Here is a 21,768-nt window from a genome sequence, read left to right as displayed (position 1 = left end):
AATGGCTGATTTTGGAGTGTTCAAGTCATTGAAATGGAATAGTACTAGCATGAAGTGCTGCAAAACAGGACACACACACACAGTCCATGTAGCATTGTTGTGCAGGGGGGGGGGGGGGGGGCACATTTGATGACTTAAATAACGGTTCATGAGGTTAAAAATGGAAAGCTAAAGGTGCCTTTTATATGTTTCCACATTGGCTCCAGACGCTGCTGAAGAGTTTCCACAGAGCTCTTCTGTAATGGGTCGCCTCAGACCACCAGGACTCCGGGCTTGTCTGAGTCAAAGAAATGAGTCACTGTGAGCGTCCCTGCTTTTTACTCGCAGACTGAGCGATGCGCTCATCACTGTCTGTTAGACTGGATTAAAGTTTGGTCTGAAGTAACTGATTGTCCCGGTGAACAGATGAGCCTCTCATTGGGGTCATTAATCTTGCACTGAGTGCCGATTATCAGACCCTCTGCATTCCAGGATTTCATGTTTAGACACCGCTACTATCTGCACCACTCTGCTCGCTCTGAGGCCTGTGTCAAAGTAGGTCATAAACCATCTGGGTGAAGCGTGACTGACGCACCGATAACACTCACTGTGTGATCATATGGATCAGAGGGCTGGATGAAGGAATATCTCCGGCTAAAATATAATTAGACGATAGATTATTAATCCCTTTTTCAGAGGGATATACAGAAAGCTTTCCTTGGAGCTCCGCCCAGGCAGACAGCAGCACACAGAGAGCTTATAAACCAGATGTAGATCCCTCCTGGATGGATGTCGAACATTCCTGTCGACACGAAAAGGCGAAGCTTGATCTTCTTCACTGGAAGCTGGTGGACTGGGAAGCCCTGCTTCTCCAAAGCTTTACCTCGCGTGTTTCATGGGATGTATTCATAAGAAATGATGTACTCGCTCCATCTTTAGACTGCAAACATAAGACCATGTGTCTATTTGGTTTATCGAGGACACAGCATTGCCAACAAAATGTCCGCAACTACTCCGGCCATATTAATATGGACATATTGTTGCTACTGGTCAGATGATTTATATTGGATATTGAAGTTGGATAAGTTAGAGATGCTTATATTGTACACTCAGTGCAATAGACAGGAGCATAGACGGTGATTTTAAGAAGCCTGTTCACTGATCCTTGTCATACGCTTGAGGCCTAACTTCCCAGAATTGACGGGGCTTGCTTGGTGCTCAGCTCACGCTACATTACCCTGACCGTTATTATGATCACCACAACAAACGTGTTGCTATGCAAAAGCACAGTTCACACTACAAACAAATACTTGACCCATTGGTATACCGCGACACACTGCATAGTATATACAGTCATTTAGTACTTTTAGTACATTGTGCCCGTTTGAGAACTAGTTTTAGTTTTTAATATATCTTTTTTAAAGAATTAGTGAACGTGCACAAGTGAAAAGCATCTCAGCAGGAGCAAAATAGAACTAGCTGGACCCCATATGATCAGCAATTCGGAATTTTTCTAAAGGGTTATTGATAGCATCAATAATGTCTTGAATCAGTCACACTTGCTAATGGGTTTGGAAATATGAAGTCAGCTGCTATTAGTTTGTTCCCACAGAGCTTATGAAACGTATGCATAGACATATGAGTTTATATGTCACTTTATTTTAAGCATCTATCCATCTGGGAGTCTGGAGATCTGCAACAATAATGACGGATCAGTGCTGCCATCTGCTGGTGATAAAAAAAAACGTACATATAGTGAAATTACAAAGTTTCACTTTTGAAATGTCATTGTTATTTAAACTTAAGTCACAATTTGTGTAATCGTTTCGTTTATAGATGCATTAATGGAATATGCACTTGTGTTTTGGGGTTGCATATATTTTTTATGTAATTTTTTTAATCGTCTCGTGTACAGGCGCTTGTCCGCCTTGCGGGTCATGAGTGCTGCTGGAGCCTATCCAGCTGAGTGGAGATATACCATTCAAATCATTTTGATAGAGTGAATAGCACTCAGGAGTGTAGATAGATACTCACCAAATATCAACTTATACTCAAATCGATCCTTATCCAAAGTTGTATGCATACTACTACTACTACTACTACTGTACTTTCAGTCTGTCCCGTCAGGGGTCACCACAGCAAATCAAATTTCTCCACCTCACCCTGTCCTTTGCATCGTCCTCCCCAACACCAGCCACTCTCATGTCCTCCCTCTCTTCGTCGACCTCTGGGTCGACCTCTAGCCCTGTTCCCTGGCAGTTCCATCCTCGGCGTCCTTCTACCGATAGAGTCCCACATACCTGTAGTTTAACACCGTATCCACTTGCACATTATTATCTCTTTAAATACTGCAAGATGCCATTTTTAGACTTCAGATAATAATAATGTGTAGGATTAAATACGTTCTGGTTCTCCAGATTTAATTATTGTATTGTAGCGTCCGTCGGACGCTGGAATAAGCACACGGTGGATCTCACAAAGAGCTTTTAATGAATGGTCACTGTCGGCCGTAACCACGCCACAACAACAGAACGGGTAACTCTGTCCCTAACTCCCGCAGCTCTCCGTTCTCCTCCTCCTCCCCGCGGCACCCCCACACACACACTGCCCCTCCTCCCTGGATGCCTTTGCGGACTCTCTGCAGCGTAGGAATAATGAACACTCCTAAAACATGAACCGTTACAGTATGTCATTATTGTATGTCTTCAAGGAGGAAGCCTGGCATATAAATTATTATCATGTCATAACTTATTGTTATTCCACAAGAGAACAATAAACTCAAACTATATTTAACAACTGCAGCATCCAGCGGCGTGCATTCATGATAAATGAACGATAAGACAGACCTCGACTCCAAATTAAACTCACTTTCCCAGAATGCCTTTGTGGAAAATCAGCGGCAGCAGAGGCGGGACATTGTTGGTCGGAAGCACATTTACGCGCTCCTGTGTGTGTGTGTGTGTGCGTGTAGCTGCTGCTCTAGCGGCTCTGCTAATAATCAGAGTATTGTTTTTAGCACTGGTGTGATTAGCATCATGCTAACAGCTCCCCCCTCGCTGCTGTCAGGCTATTAGCCACCATCTCTAGTTACTGAGCGGAGTGATGGAGAGTGGGAAACAGCGAGCTGTCAGAGCTGCAGAGAGCAAAGGAAAAGGTAAAGCGTTATCAACCTAGCTACGAGCTAGCTATTAGCATCAGCCCGTTACATTAGCTTTCATTTTGCTGCCATTCCGCCGTGCTGTCTTATAGCTTGGGATGTTTTAGCATGCGATGCTGGTAACGAGTTAGCATTACTTTGTTAACTTGTAACTAGTAGCACATATAGTGGTGATGAAAACAACGTAGCAAAGCCACAGGTGGAATAAAAGTTAACGAATATAGTGTGATAAACCAGACTGCACTATCAAGGAGTAAGGTAGCATGGAATGTTCGGTATGTAAACAGTAAGATAGGAGAGTAGTTGAGTGAATGAATGAATGAATGAATGAATGAATGGAGGGGGGCGTGGTTGCTATGGAGAATGGTACAGCAGCAAAATCCAAAGAGAAGAAAACGCCAAACTGTGAAATCTTTTTTTTATAGATTTAATTCTGGGATGTTGTTTGTGAACCACAGACCGAAGGAAAATGGTCCAGCCCCCAGACTGACGTGAATAATCTGATGTCACTTTGATTAAAGACTTATAGAAAAGTGGATACTTTGATTAAAGACTTATAGAAAAGTGGGTACTTTGATTAAAGACTTATAGAAAAGTGGGTACTTTGATTAAAGACTTATAGAAAAGTGGATACTTTGATTAAAGACTTATAGAAAAGTGGATACTTTGATTAAAGAATTATAGAAAAGTGGATACTTTGATTAAAGAATTATAGAAAAGTAGATACTTTGATTAAAGAATTATAGAAAAGTGGATACTTTGATTAAAGAATTATAGAAAAGTGGATACTTTGATTAAAGAATTATAGAAAAGTAGATACTTTGATTAAAGAATTATAGAAAAGTGGATACTTTGATTAAAGAATTATAGAAAAGTAGATACTTTGATTAAAGAATTATAGAAAAGTAGAGAGTTTCAAGTACTCATTTTAGTATGTTAGATTACGTTTAGAGCAAATACTGCTTTTTGTCCTTCATTTCATATGTTGACCTTTGACCTTATATTAGATATAGGTGTCTGTATTTCCGTGTGTTAAAACAATAATCCCTTGCAGTCCCGAGTGACGTGCCCCCGTCGACCAGCCTCCCTCCTCTGGTCGAGGGGCAGCAGAGATGCTTCCTGCGGGTGACGGTGAGCCGGTTGTTATGGACGCTTCACAAGCCTCCGTCTACAACATGTGTTCGGCTGCGCTGGTGGGGGGAGTCGTCCGACGGCACACACTTTGTTCCAAGGGATGGATCGCAGCTTTCTCAGAAGACCATCAAGACCACGGCTCGCTTCCCCATCCGCTGTGGGCCGAAGCAGTTCACCTCATACCTTACGGGTAACTAAGAAAACTGTGTTTATATTTGCGTGTGTTTTACACCGTTCATTAACCGGTCCGTGTTGGGACAGATATGGGCTCTCTGGTGCTGGAAGTTCTGTCAAAGCCAGATCATTTGCCATTTGCCCGGGCTCAGGTGTCGGGCATTTCTCGCCTCTCCCTGTCAAACCCAGTGAGTGGATTTTACACCCTCTTATCTCCATCATCTGAGAAGCTGGGAGAGTTACAGGTGGGTGAAAACAAACCGCTGAACCTTTTACATTTGGGCACTCACAGGAATTCATTACCATCACTAGTTGTGTTAAAGGATTCAATCCTTCCTCCTTAAGGTGTCCCTTAATCTGGAAGCTTTGACTGAAGCCTATGACGGCAGCAGCCCAGGTCCCACCTCCGACGTGAGCATAAAGGGACTGCAGGCAGCCACACTGAACGTGCCCCCCCAGCCCAGATCGCTGTCCGCTGGCAGTGGGAACACACCAAGGTTTGCCATTTTTACTGGGAATAATCAATTACTTGTCTTTAATTAAGAGCTCAGTGGTTCTAACTCGGCATAATAATCTCATTTTATATGTTTCTGTTGCGTTTTCAGAGGAAAAGACCACTTATATTTTAAAAACACAGAGAAAGGCACAGAAGAGTCCACGGAGAATCATGTAGCGAGAGAAACCAGCCAAACGGGACTTTACCCTTCAAGGCAGGAGCCGTGTGGCCAAAAGACCAACGATATCCTCTCAGGTTGGTTGAATACATCAGATCAGCGGAACCGGAAACCGAACGATCTGACGTTTACGTAACCAATGCCCAGACTCTTTTACATCAATGCTACGGTGGTTTCAGGGGTTAAATGTGATGTGGATTCTGCCTCGGCTATGAAAGACACCCCGCTGCCTCTTCCAAAGGATAACGCCCTGCAAGATTACAAGTTAGTGTTTTAATGATTAGTAAAAAAAAAATATTTTTCATCACGTTATGTTGCAGACTTTAAATTCTTTGCTATGTCTGCAGGCCTCTAGCTTCTACCTCTGGGATGTTTCTTCAGAATATTCTTCATGCTGATTCTACTCTTAAGCACTCTGGAGATGCTGCTGCAGCCTTACACTGTGCATTAGAGTGTCCTTCTGATATCGATAGCAGAGCTGTGAATCTGTTACTCGGCAGGTACCGATGGACCCTCGTATAAGTTTACAGAAAATACAAAAGGAAAACGTTTTCCTCGTGATTTTTACCTTGTTTTTATTTATTTTTTGCAGCATAAACACATCTCCTCTGCCTCTCTGGGATGGAGAGAACCCCTCATCTGGATCTCTGTCTGGATATAGCAGTGTGTGCGGGGATAGTGAACTTAATGATCCGCAGTATGATCAGAGCTTACTGGAAAATCTATTCTACAAAACCCCAGTAAGTAGATACGTTTCTTTTGATTTCCACGGAATAACACCTAATTTTTATGCAGTCTAATTTATATATACATTTATTTATTATTAGGTCCCAGATATTGGACCAAATGGCTCTGAGGGTGAAAGACAAGGAACACTGTCCTCAAATAAAAAGCAGTTAACTCAGTCTGGATGCCTGATCAATGAAGGGTAAGAGCCTCTTCAAGCAGCTTGAGCCATGCTGCGAGACGAAACATCTAAATCATCCCTTTAGATGCTTGGCTGGGAGTTCATGTGATATTTATCTTCCACAAACAGTCGAAGTTCATGAATAAGCAAGTTATATTAAAGACACGGAACACTTTAAGAGAATCGTTCACTGTATTTTGTCGTACCCAGCTCAATGCCGGAGCCTCTGCAGTCTGGAGACGCTTCCATTGCCCCCGGTCTGAGTGAAGAGAAGCTGGCTTCGCTGAGTTTGATCCGGCTTGCCAGAGTGACCGTCGGCTCTCTGGCCGTTCCTTCGGGCAGAACAGCCACACCTAGAAAGACCTTTATTAAAGGGAGACCTCCTCAAACAGTATCCAGCAAGAAGAGGTTCGCAAGGAAGTTGAATATTGTTTGGATACTCCTTATTTAAAACGTTTTCTAATAATAGTATGCATCAAACGACTCTCCTTTCTTTTTAATTAGCACCTATTTTGTGGAATACCTTTTCCCACCGGCTTCCACTTCCCTTCGACATAAAGGAGGAGATGGAGAGTTGACCAGAGTGGCTGCAAGTAAAGTCACCGACCGAGGTGCCGCCTGCTAGAATATTTCATTTTGTGAAACCTACTTCAGTAATGAACACATCTTCTGACAGCCTTCAGTTTTTGACTATATCCAACACACCATCTGTTTGTTTGTTTGTTTGTTTTTAGTGGTGAATTTCCACCATCAATCTGTGTTTCCTGTCCATCTCAGCACGGCAGCCGTTCATCAGTGGTGGGAAAACGATCTGATATTCAAGATTTACTCACGAAAAATTGATCAAAAGAAAGTAAGTAGCTTTTATGCTGAATATTCCTCCAGTCATTGTAGAATTGAGCGTTATGGCTGATCAATTTATCACCATGAAATCTTTTATTTGGTTGCAGCCTGTTCAAATGGGTACGGCAGTTCACCCGCTGCGCTGTTTGCTTGAGAGCAAACAGCTGAGTCAGGCTGTTGTCTTACCCGTGCAGACGAAGGAGGGAAACGATGACGCGCAGGAGGTTGGACCTCTCAAGGTAATGCGCTGTTATTTTTTTGTTTTGTTTTTTGGGGTTGGTTTTTGCCCAAACATAAATGTTTGCAAATCTATTATTTGTCACTCTGATAGAGAACTAATTTATTTTCAGGTGTCACTAGAGCTCGCTGCACATGCCAGTGCTTTATCCTCTGGTAAGACTAAAGTGAAGCTGCCTCATAGAGATGCACTAACTGCACTCAGTCCACGGCGAGAGACCGGCTCCGGCAGCCGACATGTCGTCAGCAGGGAGGAATTTCCGTCTGTCTCCTTTGAAGATTCCAGGCTGGAGGTTTTGAGCCCTCGGAAACCCTCAAAGGAACCCTCAAAGGAACCCTTTTCACGTCCCTTCTTCCAGACATGTCATAAACCAAATCAACAGGTGGAGGACAGCCCGGAGGTCCTGCTGCACACCTTGCTCATGGTGCCAGATGGGAAGAACTTCAGCTGTCAGCCCACGCAGGGTCCAAATGTTTACTTGAATTGTAAACTCTTTTGGTCCGATGAGATGGCGAGATCTGTTGTCAGCTGGGGTCAAGCTAATCCTTCTTTCAACTTTGCTCAGGTTAGGCCAAGGAGATCACGTCTTCCAACCATATTTATAGCTTCTCCTATCCAGGATCCTGCTTACTGACTTAACTCTTTCTTGACCCTCTGTCTCAGGTTACCCCCGTCACCTTATCAACTCGGCTCCTGGAGCGGATGAAGAATAACGTGATGGTCATAGAGGTGTGGCAGAAGACAGGAAGTTCGGGGCAGGATCGACTCTTCGGCCTTGTTAAATTACCTCTTCACCAGTTCTACATGTCGTTTAGGCAAGTTGAGAAAAAACAAACCGTTTAGAATGTGTAGCAGCTCTTATCACACCTTGACATACATTTCTTGAATGCGCCGAATGAAACACTGAATTTTCCACACGTGGACTAAAATACTTCCAACTCTCATCTCGTCTTTTTTTCTCCTATCCAGGGATCCAAAGATCGCCGACCTGCTTCTTCAGGCCCAGTACCCTGTTCTGGGGGTCGACTGCTACATGCCAGTCATTGATGTGTTTTCAGGCGTTTGTAAAGGAAACCTCCGAGTTATTTTGGCTGTGGGCTTATCAGAACAGATAGCTTCCCTGCAGCGCATGAGGAATGAAGAATATGACACCTTAACTCATTTTGTGAGGCCAGTTCACCTGCTTGATCATCATCCATACTCACAAACAAAGGTTGGCATTCATTTCGGCTCCATTATGCCAGAGGCTGTTGAATGTTCGCTTTCATTTAACCAGACGTGTGTTTTTTTTATTAGAATTCAAAATGAAATCTGCATTAGCATATAATAATTTTAACAAATTAGTCTGAAAGTCATGAAACTCGAGAACGTCCAGTCTGAATGTCATGAACAAGAATATGCGGTCGATGTTTTCACTCTTGTATTCTGTATTCTTAGATGGTTGCAGCACAAAACGAAGCGATGAGAGAACACCTGTTTGTGATAAAGGTAGAGAAGGTCAACGGGCTGACCCCTCTGCAGTCCACAGTGTGGGGCGAAGCAGACTGCTATGTGCAGTACAGCTTCCCCACTCAGGGGGTTGGCCCTGCTGCAAACATGGACCAGAATCTCATAGAGAGTAGTAAGGCCTTTTTTTTTTTTTTAGTACAATCCTAAAACTTTACTGAAGGATCATTTCACAATGTTCTCTTTGCTCTGACCCGTCTCCTCTCCAAACAGGTGTCAACTTGAAGTTGTTTCGTAGCACCACGACTCTCTGCGTTCCCGACCCGATGTTTGGCCACACTGAGACTCATGTGCTGCTGGCTCCTGAAGGAGTGCCTGTTCAGAGGCTGCTGCTCAGCTGTCTCTCATGTCAGGGGCTAAGCAGTGGAGGGGGTGTCCAGTTTGAAGTGTGGTGCAGGTTTGTAGCCATCTTGTCCAAGAAGAAGAAAACCTGTTTCTTTTTTTGTGTGTGTGTTTTTGGGATCAGGTAAATTGAAGGGTTTTTATGTCTGCAGGTATTATTATCCAAATGTTCGAGACCAGCTTGTGGCTAAAGGAATGCTACCGCTGTCCAAACTGTGTGCCATGGTCACCATGCAGAAACAGAATCCCGATGAGGCTCAGATGTTCTCCCTGCCCCTGCTTCCCAGGATGGGCAGCCCCACAGGACGCCAGCCTCAGCCCTCAGGTAGACGCAAACAGTCACCTCAACACAATGCCTCTGAACAATTTAGTATCTTAAATGAGGATCTGTGTTTTTCTCAGGGCTTCTGGATGTCTGTATTCGGTACAAACACCGACCGGTGAGACCTGAAGGGCAGAGTGGTAAAGGAGCTGCCTCTCGCATCGTAACGCTCAGGGTTCAAGTCCACAGAGCATCGGGTCTGCAGGCCGCAGCAAGGTACAGCACCACCATCACTACACTCCACACATGCTGTTTCCTTCATAACAAGAATCCACGCAATCAAAATTCAAAACAGAGTTTTGAGACACATCAGTAAGACTGCATTTTGTTTACCGGTCAGTATTATACATGAAATGTGATTTATTATTGATAGTGAACATTCTGGGTCTATCTATAATCCAAATCTATCTAGAAATGTGTGTCAAGCTGTGTGGGTTTGATCCTGCACAGCTAAATAGCCTCTGTAGCTAATGGATTCCAACGTCTGCAGGGCAGTGTTGTGTGAATGCATGTGGAAAATAGTAGCTCCGCCTCCAACCAAATTAGCCTGAAATAAAAGTTGCCATTGAGATTTTAAAATTGACAAAATGATTTGTATTCAACGCCATCGGTTTGTCCGATGGTTAACATTTTTAGTTTTTTGTTCAGAGATCTCAAAACATCTGTGCATTACAGAAAGATTTAGTAAATGTATTTTCCTCATATATATTTATAAAATGTGCCACAGTATCTTCAGTTTCAGCTGTGCTTCTGTCTTTCTGCTTCAGACTTGTATCTGGACGTGATGAACGATTCAGCTACCATGCCAGTGTGGGGGTGAACACATATGTCACAATCCAGCTCTCCTTCCTCCCTGAGAGTGAGAGGAGGAGCACGCGGATAGCTGCCGGGACCTTTTGCCCGGAGTTCGACCACCACACGGAGGTGTCCTGCGATCTGCTGGTTCAGAGGAACAGTGGAGAAACCTGCAGCCTGGCTGAGAATCTGGAGGAGGCGTGTGCTGTGTTCACTGTCTGGCACAGAAACGGCCCGAAAGGTTTTAGAACGTTCGTTTGTTACGATTAGCATAAAAGCGTTACAGATATTCACATCATAATCTGGAAATCATATTTAGGCTTTTTTTTTTATTTGTTCAACAATAACACTGAAACATTTCTGCATGTGTTGACGTTTAATACCAGTTCAAAAATATGCAAGATGATAATTGGTTTTGTTCTATTTGTTGCAGAAATGCTCGTTCACAAGCCTGAAGATGTTTTGCTTGGCACATTGAAAATCCCACTGGTTGATCTCCTCCACAAAAGAACAGGTATATTGTGTTTACTTCATGTTATTTAAAACCTGTCTTTATCATAAATAAAATGTGCTTCCTGTGGCTTTACTTCTTCCAAACATAAAGGTATCTCTGGCTGGTTTGGAGTGTATCTACCTCAGGAAACGAGTTCCTCTCAGCTCCGGCACATCTCGGTTGGAGGCCTCGAGATCTCTGTCAACTTCGCCCACCACTCCGACAGGGAAAGAGTCATGAAAGCAGCTCTGGGTGTGGGCTGGGATACATCTAAGAACGAAGTGCAAGATGATGAAGACGCCTGGCGGGAAAGCGCTGGCAAAATAACTTTGACTTTTTCTATGCCCAGAGCATGGATACCTGTCCACTGTTTGCTTCTGCCGGGCCACGCTGAGCTTCAGCGCTCCACCTACTGCTACTTCAGGTACAAGTTCTATGACCAGGATGCCTTCTGCTCCCAGATGAAACACCCCTCTGTTGAGGAGGATGGGGAAGACGGGCAGGCCACAGTGACTTTCCAAGGAAGTCGATCAGTGGAGCTGAGGAGCTCTCAGCCCTTCGTTTGGTATCTACAAGAGGAGCGGCTGGAAGTTCAGGTGTGGGTTGCGTTTAAAAAAGACAAAGGCCCAAGGCCACGAGACACGGACCGACTTGTGGGCTCAGCCTTCGTGGATCTGTTCTCATTTGCGAAGATGCCCGAGCAGAAACGTGCTCTCAGCGGTAAGGAAGGTTTTCTTGTGTCATTATTTGACTCCTAACTGAGAGATGTCTTTCTGAGTATCCTTCTGTGTTGATCTGCAGGCGTGTATCCGTTGTTCAGACGCTCAGCAGTTAATCTCCGAGGCGCGGCGCTCCGTGTGCACATCACCCTGACGGCAGGTTCGATCCCTGCTGAGGGTTCTGCTGAAGCGGACACCCAGGTGGACTCGGACAGCCAGAGAGAGCTCTTCTCAGAAGACGTGGATGCGCCGTCCTCGCCCACTATACCAACAAATCCAGACATCACATCCGTGCAGCTCACAGAGATGAGCATGGAGGAGTCTTTCCCTGTGACTATTGCGGTGGACCAGGCGATGCACCTCAACCTGCGAGGTGAAACCTTTTCTTTTTTCCTCTCTCCACCTTTTGTCCGCATGCATTGGCGTAACGATTTGTGTGTTTGTGGCAGGCTGTCCTCGAGCACAGCAGAGAGAAGCTTCCCCGTGCTGCTGCGTTTCGTATGTCACCGCTGACGCTCCTGAACCCGTGTCCACGGCTGTCATAGCCAACAATGGCTCCCCGGTGTGGGACCATCAGCTTGAGTGCAGGTGGAGCTAAATCAATGACAGAAATTCAATGTTTGACGACACCAACAGCTAATCAAATATCAGGATGATGATTTGTTCCAAATTTACAGACTTTCAAAGCAGCTACTGGTTGATCCACAGCAATCGCTTGTGTTCAAAGTCTGGCACAAAGGAGGTATGGGAGTATTCTCACTTCGTGATGTGTATCACGTTGATCTGGTTGGTGCATTAATCTGATTGATTTGCTTCCATAGAAATGGAGAGGGTGATTGGGTTTGCCTCTGTAGACCTGTCCCCCTTACTGTGTGGCTTCCCGTCAGTTTGTGGCTGGTACAACATCACAGACTTCAGTGGTCAGTGTCACGGCCAGCTGAAGGTGTCCGTCACTCCACTGAAGGGAGTCCAAGACCTCAGAGAAAAGAGGAAAGCTGAGAGCCAAGAAACAGCCGAGAGTCAACCAGTGAGAGATTTCACAGACATGCAGGGTTCCTTTTTAAGTTTATAGACTTACACCAGGAATGTGTTTATGAACAGACTCCGCTGCAGCAGCTTCTTCTCAGCTACCACAGCACTGCTGCTCACGTCAGCCGATACCCAGAGCAGAAGATCTCGCCGCCCGACCACACAGACGGGCTGTTCTCTGAAGGGTGGGGAACAATCGCTCATTTTGTTTAGAATCCCCACATCCTGGGGAGAGAAAGAAACGCTTTCCCGTATCTAATAAACGTCTTTACAACTGCTCAGGGTCAGTGAAAGTCATCGCCATCATGAACACATGGACAAAGTGCGTTTCTACCACCAGAGCCTGCAGGAGCAGACGGCATCCACTTCTGTCTGCAGCAGCAACGCCGGCGACACCAATCCATCCGGTTCCTTCCTGTTTTCAGCGCTCAGGTATGATTCATCAGAAAGTCCTGCAGCACTGCTTCCTTCGTTGTTGAAACAACCGTAGTTTGAATTATATCTGTGTTTTAACAGGAAGAAATTAAGTGAGCTCGACAACATCCAGAGATACTTCAGCGGTAAGCTTTCGACCCCAACGTTCCCGCCCGTGAGCGATCCAGACTGTCACGCCGAGCCTGAGGAACAGAAGGACACGGACGAATGCCGGCTTCTGTTCGAGGCTGAAGAGCTCGATGGAAAAGTCAACAGTAGCGTCATTGGTGAGACTGCTCTATCTGTATAGTGTGCAAGGTCTTCTCTGAATCATGATTATACCACTTAAAATGCTATGATGGGTGTCAAAGTTCTTGTGGTTGTCATTTTAATGCCCATTATTTGCAGTTACGTTTTCGTAATGATTACGAGTACAGATGAAGATGAAACACAGATATAATTCAATGTGAATGTGAACTGATGGAACAAAGTAAATGTTAAATTGCTGTCATGATGAAAGTGCCTGTACTCTTAATAGCAAGTAATTATACAGTACGACACTCAAGATATGTAACTAGCAATTGTTTTTAGTATAGATTAAATTGCCTATTGTTCTCAGTTCATGATTACCGTATATGTTTTTTGTCTCCGGTATACAGTAGCTTCAAGGTTGTCACGCAACAAGAAAGCAATGTTCAAATTCTCATGAAATGAATTCATCATCAAATGTCTGCTGATTTATTTAGTGAACAGAACAATCAGGCAACATAGGTTGAAGAGAATGTGTAATCCCCAATCGACCATCAATTGTGGCTTTAATTATGAAGATGTTATTGAAAACACCTGAAAGCCTAAAAACTCCTTGTGGTCCTCGTCACCCAGGTCTACGAGGACAACGCCTAGAAACGAGCAGCTCGCCGGCGCCCCCGATTGGAGACAACAACCTCGAAATGATCCCCGAGGTCTCCAGCCCAGACAGAGCTTTGGATATTTGTCAAGAGGAAGTGTTGCCCTCACTGCTGTGGGAGATCTGTGCAGACCACCCCGACGCCGAGTCGGGGGAAGTTAAGGACGGACCAAGCTCCAAAATGATTACGAGTACAGATGAAGATGAAGCGGGAGCAGACGGAGACGAGGACTGGACGGGTTTCAAGCACGACGAGGAAGCTGATGATGATGAAGATGGAGATTTTGAAGAAGTCCTGCTGAAGCCGAGGCCTCTGAACGAGGTGACTTCTTTAACAGACAAAACCAGTCCCTGGACCAGTATCGTGTCAGACCTGGAGGTGGGTTCCCCCGAGAGTCTGGACTCATCGCAGGAACCAAATGTGAGTGAAGCCGAAGACGAGATGTTCAGACTTCAGACCTCAAGTGAGCAGAAACGCAGCGAACAAAAAGGGAGCGACGGTGTTAGTGGATCGGCAAAAGAATCTTCAGACACGGACGGAGACGATGAAAGGACACTGACAGGTTGTGAAGAGAGACGAGCAAAAGACGCCGAGAGTCACACTGACGGGTCAAGTGATGAAGGTTCATCAGCCGCCACACAGGATGCTGCAGGTACCCGTGAAGCCATGTCCTCCCTGACCGATCAGGACGGTCAGCAGCAGCTGTATCCTTCTCCTTACTCCCGTCTCTTTGGCTGTCACCGTTATTATTTGCCTTTTAGCCATGATCAATCAAAGTTTGGTGACATTGACGGTCGATTCTAGTTCAGCTAATTGATAGAAACCCTTCTCTGTATAAAGTATCGTAGCACACGGCTCAGTTTAGCTCAGCGCTATTATACTGGGCTAACTAGTTGCTAGCATCTTTTCTGTCAGTTTTTACCAGCAGTAACATGATGAGGAATTACTGCACGTATTCTATGCAATAAAATATGGTACCGTACAAGTTTCTTTCATGAAGCGCAATGTTCCCAAAAGGTGCTTCTTAAATAGGCAGCATTGGTCTTTGCATATTGTTTCTGTTTCCTCTCTGTTGTCGTGCCAATAGTTTGTACCAGTAACAGTACGTGTTCATTTTAGAAGCTCTCTGATGTACTCTATGTATTTACTCTTAACATTCATATATGAAGCTCTGCGCCTGTGGATATCCCGAATTTCTTCCTCCCCTCTCACCAACTGGAGGAAACTATGAGAGCAATACGATTATCTCCCTGCTTCTCCCAGTCAACCGCTAATCGGGTGAGTATTTGTTACTCAGTCTCAGGGTCTCTCTCTCTCTCTCTCTCTCATCTGACAGGCATTTTGAATACATTCTATTTTGGGTTCACTGGCGGCGTCATGGTTTATATTACAGTGTCAACATTTGTTCCAGCTTATTGTGTTCAACGTTTAGCTTTACACTGTGAGAAAGAAGGTGGTAAATTAGCTTGATTAGTTTTAATCGTTCTAAGTTGCCGCCCCGCCGCGTCAAACAGGCCGACGTTGCGGTCGTTGCTCTTAATTCTTTCGTGGGTTTTTTTGAACTGCTCTTGGTCTGTTTGCCACGGGAGACGCTACCAGGAGCGTAAACTCCTGGCATCATCCGGGCACTCAATCTCCCGCCCACCATGAGGTGGCAGTGTAAGGGGATCATCAGAATCAGAATACTTGTATTGATCCCAGAGTGAAATTCTATTAGCAACAAAACGTAGAAATAAGAAAGGAAGACTTTGCACGGCCCGGCGATGCACTGGCGACACATTTGGGGTGTCCCCTGCCTCTCGCCCACAGCAAGCTGGTTTGGCTCCAGCAACTCCCGCTGCAAAGCGGAATACTATGGATGGATGGATGGTTTTAAGATCAAACTTAATATCTCGTGTATCTTGAGGAAACACAAACCCAGAGTAATTCATCAAGAGAAACAATTTGTACGTCACAGCGTACATTCTCCATCATTGAAGTTCTTCTGGTTCCAGTGAAGATGAACCGTGACGCTATGAAGGACGGAGACATTTTGCGTCTCCTTACAACAAATGAAGATTCGAATCGATCACGTCACTTCCGGTGTTTCATGGTGACGTATCGGGACTCCGACACTGTGTGTCGAAGCAGGTTTTTTTTACTACAGTGACACGGGCCCATCTCGTAAGTGTAGGTGTAGCAGGAGGGTTAGGGAGCGCCAGGAAGAACCGGTTTGGGCTCCATCCTGTTTAACCTGCTTCGGGGCTGCATTAGAGAATGATTTTATCAGGCTGCTACTCACCGCTGGTGTGTTTTTGTTTGAATCTCTTCAGGAGCGAAGCGCCCCAGATCGTCACAGAGGCCCTCGACGGCGTCGCAGCATGTCACCGGCGTCCCTGAGGAAGGAGACCGAGAGGATAGCGAAAATATTCGCTGGTCACGTGGATGAAAATTCATAGTTTACAATAGAATAGAACTTCAGTTTACTGTCCAGTGGCTCCAGACTAATTTGTAAAAAAGTCATTTTGTGTCTTTATGAATAAATATTTACTATTTTTAACATCGGATGGCCATTTGTAACGTTCTTCCTCCACCTGAACGCAATATCCTAGAATTGCTTTGAAGGCGTGTCCTCAAGTTCTGATATATAAAAACGTCTGCTGGACTTTAGGATGATTTGCTTTTATATTTAAAAGTTTATTCAGCACTATATCTCAGGAGGGGACGGATTGTAAGCACCGTTCTGAGATGCGCTTCTGGATGTGGAGTTGAAAGGAGGTGAAGTGCGAGCCGTGAAAGACTTCCTGGCATGTGCTGTCTGGTTCTCGTGCAATGCCCTGCAGCTTCCTCCGCACAAGTCAGCAGCTATGTAGGGGGAGGCGGAGCCTGTTTATGTGACGCTGCAGCAGCTACTCTACAGGATCAACGTTTTACCTCTCGCTCGCAGCTGCAACAATAGCACCGATCTTTAGTGGTTTTTCTATAGACAATGGCACAAGAGGACTTGACTTTTAAAAGACTCAATGTTTGTTTTTCTACAGTACCTGAACTTTGAGTTCGGCTGGATGTGTCAGGAAGGGATGCTTAAATAGTTTGCTCAGCTATTACAATTGTAACCATTAACCTTTATATACAGGCAGGGATCAGAAGCCTGTATAATTAATGGTGCCTGTGTTTTCGCTGGGAGCGCCTTGTTCATCCTCAGTTCCTGATCATGGTTGATGGAAGAACTGCAGGTCTGGAGCCGTCGGCTGCTGTCAAGGTCTTCTCAGCTGGAACAGCTGGATGTGTAGCTGACCTGGTCACGTTCCCACTGGACACAGCCAAAGTCAGACTGCAGGTGAGGAGGATCTACTGGAAAGTTTCATGAGCTTCCATCGCAACTAATGAAACGGAACATCCTCTCATGACATTGTTATTAAGCATTAGCTGAGGCATCTGTTTCATTCATTCATTTCCGTAAACCTTTATCCTGTGTGAGGTCCCGGCGAGCCGGAGCCCATCGCAGCTGACTGGACGTGATTAGCCACCAATTTATTGTAGAGCTTTTATAACCCAATAAGCATATTTGACTAATGTAAAAAAAAAGAAATAAAATCGAATGGTTAATAACTAAAACTAATTTACCATCACCAAAGCTTATTGAATAATGAGAGGATGTAACCTTGTGTATAAAAACACATTTCACCTGCACTTGACTTTAATGTGTAGGAACACATTACAACTCACCGTGCGTAGTTTATGTAGAGTGAAACCCGGAACTAGACATGGGTTGGGTGACGGCAGTGCATTACCGTTTGTAGCATTCCTCAACAGGGAACAACCCCGGCGCTGACTCTGAAGGTTCAGTTGGAGGTTGCTGCATTACTATCCAGAAATCTGACACTTGTGACAAAGAAAATGAAGCTTAAAAATAGACACAAATAGCTTCAGGGGCTGATTTTTTATTTTATTATAAGTCAAATCTTCAGTTTTTCACACTGTTGAGAAGCATTATGTTTTAAAACACGTGTTTTGCCTTTATGCATCTTTAGATTCAAGGTGAATCCAAACCTTTGGATGGAACGAGATACAGAGGTGTGTTTGGGACGATCTTCACCATGGTGAAGACTGAGGGCCCGAGGAGTCTGTACAGTGGGCTGGTGGCAGGGCTGCACAGACAGATGTGCTTCGCCTCAGTCCGCATCGGCCTGTATGACACCATGAAGCAGCTCTACAGCAGGGGGGCTGACGGTACGTGATGAAATGACACACTCGTGTCAATATTTAGTTAGAATGTAATTTATCATATTCATCTATATACAAACATGGTATAATGTTCCCACTGCTGAGCATATTTACCGTTCAGTAGGATCATTAGGACTTGAGCTCATGATTATTTTGAGTAAGGAATATTCTGCAGATCTGCTCAGTTACCTGATTTAAATATAAAACAACAGAAACCATTTAAATTTGGATCAACACAATAAAAGACAAGAAAAAAGATTCCCCTTTGATTGGAAGATTTTTTTTAATTTAGACTATTTCAAACAGGGAATTTAAAAATCACAACACTTATTGAAATAGTGCCAGATTAATTTCCTGATTGACCAATCGGTTAATCAGCAGCAATTTATTGCCATTTGTCAAAAATAACTGAAAGAATTATGTTCACGTAGCTGCGAAACAGACCGGTTTAGTTCTGCTGAATATACAAAGATCCAAAACACCTGAACTGGTTTCTCCTAAAAAAACAAATAAGCTCCAGGCATATTCAGCAAAAGATAAAGTCCTTGTTCAGAACATATCAGTGTTTGAGGGTGGGGGCCTAACTGATGTTCAAAGGACAACTAGAGCAACACCATGCTTCACATTGACCATCATCATTATCAGTACTGCCCCCGCTGCTATGACTTAATCTCAATGATAATTGTCAAAGCACATAACACAGTCAAAGATGCAATTATTGTGTTTCTGTAAAAGCCTCGCTGTCCTAAAAAAGTATCTCCTGCTTGTTGCATTGTTTTTAGGCCACTGAAACCCTGACCCTGAACATTTGTCATGCGTTTCCTCTAGCACGGGAAGAAACACAGATTATTTCTGGTGTTTATTGTTTTGCCACAGATGTAGGAATTGGAACGCGGCTGCTGGCGGGCTGCACCACGGGAGCGATGGCGGTGTCCTTTGCTCAGCCCACTGACGTTGTGAAGGTGAGGTTTCAGGCTCAGGTCCGCCGGCCTCAGGGCGAGTCTGTGAAGAGGTACAGAAGCACGTTTGATGCCTACAGGACCATAGCCAGGGACGAGGGCGTCAGAGGACTATGGAAAGGTGAACGGACGACAGTGGTGTTCTACATCTACATGTTACTTTGATTAATATATATATGTAACTCAGACAACAATCCAGGTGATTTTTGTATTTGTGTCGTGTGGCGTTGTATCCAGTTTTATTGAAACCCATCAAGTCCCATCAGCCAAAATGTTTTATTGATGAGCACACAGCTATCCAGATCTCCAGCCGACAGTAGCGTGCGCACACACCAACCACACGTTAGGTACTCCACAATAAATCGTGATGAATAATCTCACAGAGGAAACAAATATTTCAGTTAATACTGTCTTTTAGCAGTGAAATATTTTTGATACTACCTCAATCTGTCTTGTTTGTGTTTTTGCTTGTGTTATGCTCATAATGTGTTGCATTATTTCCTGTGTTCTGTGTCTGACCTCGTTCCCTTCGTCCCCCGGCCTTCTTCGCCCTCCCTCTGTCTTCAGTCAGTTCGTTGGACCTCAGAGTCACGTTCCAGCCTTTTTCTCACGCCATGGTCTTGTTGCCTGATTTTTGACATTGCCTTTTGCCTAACGATTTAGGGATCTCCGCCTTCCACCCGCCACCAAAACCATGCAGCTTAGGTGAATTGGTTATGCTAAAATTGTCCATAGGTGTGAATGATTGTCTGTCTGTGTGTCCCTGAGATGAACTGGCGGCTTGTCCAGGGTGTACCCCCCTAAGAGGCTTCTTCAGTTCTGTTCTTCTTCAGAAGAACTGAAAAACAATGTCTTTGGTTGACTTTTTTTTTTCCTGTGCTCCTTTAAGGTTTTAAAATGTCGAATGGTCTTTCATTTCAGGTTGTCTACCAAACATTGCCCGAAATTGCATTGTGAACTGCTCCGAGTTGGTGACCTATGACATCATCAAGGAGCTCATTCTGAAGCACCAGCTGATGACAGGCAAGCGTCACACTGGACATCGATTGCTCCTGGTTATCGTTGCTGACTGCATTTCTCTCCCAAACAGACAACATGCCGTGCCACTTCACAGCAGGGTTTGCAGCAGGTTTCTGCACCACCATTGTAGCGTCTCCAGTGGATGTGGTAAAAACACGCTACATGAATTCAGTGCCCGGGCAGTACAGTGGTGCTAGTAACTGTGCCTTAACCATGCTGGTTAAAGAGGGACCCACATCTTTTTATAAGGGGTATGTTCTGTCCGTATCTAATTCACAATGTGACGTTTGACATTTCCTGATTCATTCTTTTCTTATACATTTAGGTTTATGCCCTCGTTTCTTCGCCTTGGATCCTGGAACATTGTGATGTTTGTGAGCTACGAGCAGATCAAGAGAGCTGTGGTATTTCTTCAGAGCTGACGTGTCTGCACTGGGACCGTCGGTGGATGCAGCACATGCTTCAGTGTTATTAAGGCTGCTGCTGGTCCTGACATGCTCTTCCATAGGAATAAAACTGCATGCGTTTCTCATTCAAGAGGCTGCTTGCAAAATAAAAACTGCAGGGATGACTAATGATGACGTTCTGCTGACTGTTGTGCATATTGTTTACACTTTTTCTAACATTTTTAAAGTGTCTTTTTACTGAAGATATCAATATCTGATATGTTGAATCAGAACGAGCAAGAAAAAAACCATATAAGCTGAATCCGGTTTATCTGCATCAGGTTCATGGTTTGCGTCTGAAGGTTGTACTTTTTGGTTTGTGCTCCTAAACCTTTAAAGCATAAACAATGAAATAATTGCCATAAAAATCGAATAAGGTCTTAATGGGACCTTCTCGACTGGATGGGTCTGATGCAGAGAAGACATTTTCCTTGGGAAACTTACCAACGGGATCAATAAAGTATAGAAAAGGAACATAAATATCAGCAGGGATTTATCCTGTTTAGCAGGCTGGACGAGTCCCCAGGCAGAAAGACAATCAACAGATCGCACTCGTGTTCACACGCACAAAGTCAATTTCTCCTCTACTGCATGTGAACCCGGACGGAACCCGCACAGACAGGGGAAGAACATTTCCACACAGAAAAGTCCCAGGTCCAAAGGTGGATTTGAACCCAGAACCTTCTTGAGGCAGCATCGCTGTTGTTCAATCAGACAGACGGCCACAAAAAAATATTTTCAAATGCACGTTCTAAAATTAGAAAGAATGAAAGCACTGAGAGCCAATGAAAATGATTCTCAGACATGACGCAGTAGTGTATAACAGACAGTGTTTAATTTAATAATGTCGTTTTCATATGTTATTGTATATACACCGCGTTGACATATTTTAAGCAGTTGTGTGATTATGGTGCACTTTGGGTTTGTGCATGTTTTCCCTGAATGCAGCTATAAAGCTTAGCTATGTGTAAAGTCCTACGTGTGTAAATAAGAATTTAAAAAAATTAAGAAAGAGAAAACAATATTACAAGACATTCTCATTGTTGTTGCCCAAATAGAAAAATAATCTGTTCATATTTTCAGGATCATTGCTTATTCATTGGTGCAGCTCTTTTTTTGTTTGTTTGTTTTTTTGAGTGCTACGAGAGTGATCATCAAAAATACCAACCTCAAACACTGACTAAGTTATCAGACTAATAGTTTGCCGAGCCTAAGTAAATCGTTGTGTAAATAGACCAAGTTCTCAGGGTGTTAGTTTCTTGTGCGTTAACTAACTCATGGGTTTCTTGCAACGGTGGGCTTGGTCTGGGCTTGCATGTTTTATTTATGTATTTATTTATTCATTGGTTTATTTAACATGTGTCTCCCACAGCCTTCTCTCCAGGTGATCCCTGCAGGCTCTCCTCAGAATAACGCCGCTATATGTGGCTTGGGTTAATCCTTAAGACGGGCGGCGCAGAGCTGAAGTGCTGCAGTGAGAGACAGAGGACGTCCCTGCTGAGA

The 21,768-nt window shown here is 44.3% G+C and overlaps 2 protein-coding genes across 2 annotated transcripts; both read left to right on the top strand.

Moving 5' to 3' along the window:
• Positions 1-3,081: 3,081 nt before the first annotated feature.
• On the top strand, positions 3,082-16,110 carry c2cd3 (C2 domain containing 3 centriole elongation regulator). Its single transcript, XM_068745476.1, is given in 32 exon segments — positions 3,082-3,133; positions 4,191-4,460; positions 4,532-4,689; positions 4,790-4,941; positions 5,050-5,382; positions 5,466-5,618; positions 5,711-5,858; positions 5,946-6,046; positions 6,236-6,433; positions 6,530-6,636; positions 6,760-6,878; positions 6,976-7,107; positions 7,219-7,671; positions 7,770-7,921; positions 8,076-8,319; positions 8,544-8,727; positions 8,826-9,009; positions 9,107-9,279; positions 9,357-9,492; positions 10,044-10,312; positions 10,505-10,585; positions 10,676-11,284; positions 11,366-11,656; positions 11,733-11,871; positions 11,961-12,025; positions 12,105-12,310; positions 12,385-12,497; positions 12,595-12,744; positions 12,829-13,013; positions 13,609-14,338; positions 14,804-14,912; positions 15,947-16,110. Coding segments are annotated over 32 exon segments (6,522 nt in total). The 3' UTR covers positions 16,073-16,110.
• Positions 16,111-16,566: 456 nt separating this feature from the next.
• Positions 16,567-20,355, top strand: LOC137901177 (dicarboxylate carrier UCP2-like). Its single transcript, XM_068745183.1, has 6 exons — positions 16,567-16,953; positions 17,648-17,846; positions 18,717-18,920; positions 19,721-19,822; positions 19,890-20,070; positions 20,145-20,355. Exons 1-6 carry the CDS (start codon positions 16,828-16,830, stop codon positions 20,239-20,241), a joined length of 909 nt encoding a protein of 302 aa, XP_068601284.1. The 5' UTR covers positions 16,567-16,827; the 3' UTR covers positions 20,242-20,355.
• Positions 20,356-21,768: the final 1,413 nt, after the last annotated feature.

The sequence above is a fragment of the Brachionichthys hirsutus genome, chromosome 11 (genome assembly GCF_040956055.1).
Source record: "Brachionichthys hirsutus isolate HB-005 chromosome 11, CSIRO-AGI_Bhir_v1, whole genome shotgun sequence".
Taxonomy (NCBI): Eukaryota; Metazoa; Chordata; class Actinopteri; order Lophiiformes; family Brachionichthyidae; genus Brachionichthys; species Brachionichthys hirsutus.
Note: the sequence above shows the minus strand (reverse complement) of the source record. Positions and strands in the feature narration are given on the sequence as shown.

What these genes read in the sequence shown, in the direction of transcription:
- LOC137901177 (XM_068745183.1), top strand. Translation starts at nt 16,828, where the DNA reads ATGGTTGATGGAAGAACTGCAGGTCTGGAGCCGTCGGCTGCTGTCAAG. An exon ending in CAGCCAAAGTCAGACTGCAG is followed by an intron (nt 16,954 to 17,647) that starts GTGAGGAGGATC and finishes ATGCATCTTTAG; the next exon opens with ATTCAAGGTGAATCCAAACC. An exon ending in CGTCAGAGGACTATGGAAAG is followed by an intron (nt 18,921 to 19,720) that starts GTGAACGGACGA and finishes CTTTCATTTCAG; the next exon opens with GTTGTCTACCAAACATTGCC.